Source organism: Azolla caroliniana, unplaced genomic scaffold (genome assembly GCF_043228905.1).
Source record: "Azolla caroliniana isolate FFs.n. ecotype wild unplaced genomic scaffold, voAzoCaro1.0.p SCAF_2, whole genome shotgun sequence".
NCBI lineage: Eukaryota > Viridiplantae > Streptophyta > Polypodiopsida > Salviniales > Salviniaceae > Azolla > Azolla caroliniana.
The window spans coordinates 25,218,500-25,224,283 of NW_028230437.1; the positions used below are offsets into that span (position 1 = coordinate 25,218,500).

General features: G+C 36.1%; 1 protein-coding gene across 1 annotated transcript; it reads right to left on the bottom strand.

Annotated features, from left to right (window-relative positions):
• Positions 1-1,661: 1,661 nt before the first annotated feature.
• On the bottom strand, positions 1,662-5,207 carry LOC147867796 (putative sugar phosphate/phosphate translocator At3g11320). The gene is made up of 6 exons (XM_087315602.1): positions 5,077-5,207; positions 4,480-4,635; positions 3,796-4,364; positions 3,317-3,420; positions 2,989-3,217; positions 1,662-2,197 (listed from the first exon to the last, which is right to left on the bottom strand). Exons 1-6 carry the CDS (start codon positions 5,099-5,101, stop codon positions 2,051-2,053), a joined length of 1,230 nt encoding a protein of 409 aa, XP_087171728.1. The 5' UTR covers positions 5,102-5,207; the 3' UTR covers positions 1,662-2,050.
• Between the last annotated feature and the right edge of the window lie 577 nt (positions 5,208-5,784).

Below are 5,784 nucleotides of genomic sequence, written 5' to 3' on the forward strand. Positions count from 1 at the left end.
AACCATTTTTTGATGTCAACTACCCAACCAGGTGAGAGAATTTGGATCTTGAGATTCTTTTCTAGTTTGCATCTAACATTCCAACCAAGATGTTGTAATGTATGATTTGGCATATTCATTTTGTAATGTATCTATATACTCTTTGTAACGCCAATATGTTTCCAAGAACATAACCTAATAGGAGGTGGTGGATTTAACTCCCAATTGTCTCCTTAAATACATCTTTTGAATTTTCTCAATCTCATTCCATGCATTAAGAGAGATGGTGTCTCCCCATATGTCTACTCCGTTAAGCAAAACTTGGGTTACCATGACATTAAATAACATTAGTTTCACTCTAGTTGTATTGATTTTCCAACATATAATAACTTTTCCAACCAGCTTGAAGTCTAGATTCAAAAGCATACAATCCATTTATTTGTGGCAAGTATATTGACACCAAAGATACTTAAATATTTCTACAAATTGTACTAGTATAGGATATTGGTGAGGTTGGATGGTTTGCACTACCATCATTTTTATTTTATCCACATTTACAATTAGTCCGCTACTTTCGCAAAATACTAGTCCGAGTAAATGTTGCATATCATCAACCATATATGAAAAGAAAACCACATCATTCACTTATAAAAGCAATAAGTTAACTACTTGCGTAAGTTTTGGAGCATCAAATCCTTCTTCTCTTGCAACCCTATTTCAAAACTTCTTTCAATTTATAAGCACATAAACCAAAGAGTGTAGGTGATAAGGGCATTCTAGCCTAATCACATTTTAGTTGGCATCTAACGTGCTCATTAATCATGCAATAGGAATTTGATAACCTAATGCTATGCCAATTTCCACCATCCCATTCCAAAGCTCACCATCCCCTCTTTGGTTGAAATCTCAAAGTCCTTACCATGGGTTTGCAAAAGAGAGATTATTAATGCGAACAAGAGACTGAACAATCTAAAGGATAGGGCCAAGCCCATGGTGAGGATCAAATAACATTCTCAATTTTCAGATAGACCAGATCCAACCCATGACGAGGGCTTTGAGACCCCAGAGAGTGACTTTTATTCTAAAGAGAGCCATCCTCTCATTTGAATTCAAGTCTAATATATATTCTGTTATAAAGTTCATGAGCTCTATGTTGTATTTCTATAGCAAGGTTCACAACATGGTGCAATGCAAATTCTGATACAATTGAACAGCTACTCGATGCTGATAAAAGCTTCACCACAAAACCAACCAAATAATACATAGGAGTGCTGGTGAAAAGCAAATACCTACAGATGACTATATACTTGGCAGCAGTGAAAATTTCTCCATACTTAGTAGCCGAACCTAGATGCAATCAAAAGCTTCACCACAAAACCAACCAAATAATACATAGCAATGCTAGTGCACAAGAAAATACGTACAAGATGATGATTTACATGTAGCAATGAAAATTTCTCCATGCTGATTTGATTATGAGGCCAACCCGGTCTTCAACAAATTGCATGAGATTATGAAACTTCAAAGAAAATACTAAGCGTAGTAGATTCGAAAATAGTAAAGCGCTTGTTGTATTAGGAAATGCTTACACAGCTTATAGACTATTGGCAAATGTGAACAGTATCAAAAAACACTATTCTCAAATGCAGGACTGATAGACAGTTAAGCTCGATGTACCCATAGCTTTCAACAGCCAAGTAGAGACTCTATTTTTCTTAATTAAAAATGGTCACGAATACACATGTTCTTAGCGAGTTATCTCAAAATATCATCACAATAAATTGTAGTGGTACTCCATTCATAGTAGAATTGATATTAATAGAATCTACATGAATAGAAGAGGCTATTTCTTTTAGAGATGAGGTACATTCCCCATTTGCAAGTTATTGCAAAAGATGATTTACTGCAGTGATACCCTTGCATATATATTGTCAATGTAAACTTGCGCAAGACATGTCATTTCTTTCCCCAATTGGGTACACTTAGCTAATTAGATATTAGCCTCATAAAGCTCATTTAACACATTAGTCTTTATATATATACAAGTAAAGAACATCAAAATCCTCATTTATCATTTGGATAGTTGTTTTGCTTTACCATATAGTATCACTCCACACACCGAGAGCATGTACCCAAGCATACCAGTTACAGAGACAGGATTGTGGAAAACAAGGATTGAGACAATAACCGCCACCACTCCTTTTGCATTTCCAAGTACCTAAACATAATGGAAAAGATCAACATACTAAAGGGCTTCCAACAAAAACGGCTATTGCTACAACTTTTTATCCTGGAAAACTCATAGCTTATGTGATTTAGGTGGAGACTCTTGAATCTTGTCTTTCTTACCTATCTATGTATGTAACTTTTCACTTCAAATACATACAAAACCAATCATGAGGAAAATTACGGACTGAGAAACGTGATTTGAGGATCGCATCCAAAATCAGGAACTTTTGTGATGCCTTGTTTACCTCGGTAGCTTGAAACAAAGATGAGTGACATCCAAGATCTACGATCTAATAACATATAGTGAAAATTACTTGTGTATGCTTGGTTTAGGTTAGATTCAGAATCAAAAGAAATAATTTTGTGTGGTTATGAAAATCAATTCACAATAAATAAGAAAAGGACTCCTAACTACATATAATAGTTTTGGTTTGCTACATCTCTTAAGTAGAAGTTTACTTTGCTGAAATTGCTTCTAGTTAGCAGTTTGATTTAATGCTAAATTGATCAAGATTAGTAGGAAGATTGAGGAATTATTTTATTTTATGGGTTCGCAGAGTGCATGCTTAACATTAGTTTTCATGCAATTAGAAGCCTCAAATTTGACCAGGTAATGTATATAAGTTATTTTGAAAATAACCAGGTCTACCTTTTAAAGTTTCTATAGGCATAAGCATATTTTGGTAATTTTCCACATAGTACACCGCGGAGTGCATTGACAATCTTATGTTTTTTTATTGAGAACTAAATTCAAAGTATAGAAAATTCCACTAAGTTTACCTGGAGTGTCAAGGGACTTGTGTGTTTAGTGACCAAAAAATTGGTCAAGTTCACAAAATAAGCCATTGCTGAATTGACTGCGATATAGAGAACTATGAAAGGATCCTTCCTAGCTAGAGCTACTGTGGTTCCGAGTACATTCGGTTCCACTAATAGACTGATCGGTAGAAGAACAAGCATCGCAATAGGTGCCATGTATAGAAGCAAATTCATGGAATTCAGCTTCTCTCTGGCATCACATAATGAAGAGAAAAGTTTGTTATTTTTTACAAGGTTATCAGGGAAAAATGACATGCTAACTTTAGAGTATAAGAAGAAAACAACATACCCTTCAGATGACAATAGAATGCCTTGCAAAACCGATTTGAAAGCTCGACCTGCGGTAGCACAAGCACATATAATGAACCCATAATGATGAAAGCTAGGTTCCCCCTGCATGGACAAAAACCAATATATACCATTTATATGCAATTAAGATGACTTGATGCACCAATGATACAATATTTATACACATTTGAGAAAAAGTAGCACATAATCATCAAATTTACACCATCTCAAAATACTCATCTCTCAATCCAAATTGCCTCTCAAGCAAGAAAGATTTTGCTTTTGAGAATCGAGGTATTTTGATTATTTCAAGGAAAAAGGGTTGTCTTTTATAAGTACCCAAGTTTTTTGTTTTCTTATTCCACATTCCTCTAAATAATCATTTAATCAATGTTTGATGATGCCAAATCGTTTCATTGACTTTTGATACTACAGTGTAAGCCCAATGCCAGCAAAGAGAAAGAGAGAGAAAGTATATACCCCACTCGCAATCACGAGGCCAGCAACAACAGGTACAAGGGATGCATATGCTAGAAATGACTCCCGTCTCGATGTCGCAATGTAAGCAAACGCTGCAGTAAACAAAGGTGCGGTTGCACCCACTGCCTGGTTGAAAGATATTGGGAGAAAACGTAAGGATATGTTGCCACCAACGACTGAACTGCAAAACACGACACTGAGAGCACAAATCTTCAAGAATTGGCCCTGTGAAGTAATGAATTGCAATGGGACGATCTTCAAGGAGACTACGGCTACATAGCTTAGCAAAGCACAGGATGCCATGTGACACATTGTGAGGAAGATAGGGAACTTGAATCCATAGTTTGATAGCAAATACTTGTTGAGAAGAAGAACACTGATATTAGAGAAATACCATGCTGCGACAATGCTAGCTGTGAATAAGAGTTTTCTCCCAGAAAAAGCTTGGCTTTTCTGTAATTGTTGTTCTTCTTCGTTGCCTAATAATATTGATCCATGGCTATGGCTATGGCTGTGGCTATGGTTTAATCCTTCCTTCTCTTCTTTTGAAATGGAAAGAGAGCTTGAATCTGGATATAAATAAAGAAGGAAAGGAAGAAAACAAAAAATGAAAAAGTTTTAGGTCGATCAACATACCTTCTCTGGAAACAAAACAGGCGAAAGAAAAAGACGCTTTAAACATACTATTGATCTCTGAGGAATAGATCGAAGAAGCTGAGAAAATCTCCTTCTTTCGAGGCGCAGAAACCTTAATTCTCCGCAAGGGTGGCATAGCCTGCCATGAAGAAAAGGAAGAAGAGGAGTAGTACCCATGGCGATGGGAATGGCGATGAAGGAGATCTGCAGAGAAAGACCAAATTTCTTTCTCTGTGTGTTGTTTATAGAGAGGGATATGTTTACAATAAGGACAAAATTTGGGATTATAAACTGCACAAATTTTATAAGGCTATATTTAAGATTAGGGTTAGGGTTAGGGTTAGGGTTAAAGTAAGGGTTATCATTTTCATAATGTTTCTCAGGGAGTATGTGTTATCTAATTAAGGTTAGGGCGACGACGGGTCCTGGTAATGTTTTCTAAGGAACGTGTCTTACACAATTAGGGTTAGGGTTATGATTTTATTAATTAAAATTATTATTTTTTTTTTTGGGGGGGGGAAAGGAGGCTATGTTTTATGATTAGGGTTAGGATTAGTGTTAGGATTAGGGAGGGGTATGTATGTTTTATCATTTGATTTTAGGGTAGTGCTTATGATTAACAATTAGGTTTTGTTGGACAAGTACCTATTCTAAACAAAAGGCTCGACATCGTGTTCACTATAACAATCTCTCTCACACACTCTCTCTCTCCCTCAATCTCTGAGTCATGACTTGTGAGTCTCTAAGTGACTATTTGTCATTGGAAGTGTCTTTCCTTTCCTCGGAGCATATCGTTGGGATTTATTCTCGTGGAACATGTGCATTGAATTTAGACAGCTTACTTGAAAACAATCGAAAGGTATCGGAGACTACGATCCTAAGCATAAACCCTCCTCCAGACCCCACCCAGAAAGAAGAGAGAGAGAGAGAGAGAGAGAGAGAGACGTGATTGAAACATGATTGATAATTTACACATCCTTCAAGATGAACTTGCGAGTTCGTATTAAAAAATGGTCCTTTGTCGAGTAAAGTGGGACACATTGAAATATTAAATATCCACATCTTATGTAGGAAGGTAAAAAGCATGTCTATGGTGTACCCAAAAAGTTTCGGTTCTAGTAAAAGGGCGTAGGGTCATCTTACATACTTTCAATTTTAAGAAAAAATGGCATGGACCTTATTAACGAATTCTGAGAATTGAGGCTACATTTTTTTCCATGAAAATGATGCTCACCTTAACAAAAAATGCTTAGGCTATCAACACAAGATCATACATCAAAACCTTATTTTCGCACAATTTTGTAACACCATATCTCACTTCTTGTAAACTTTACGGCGCATCCGTGTATTAAA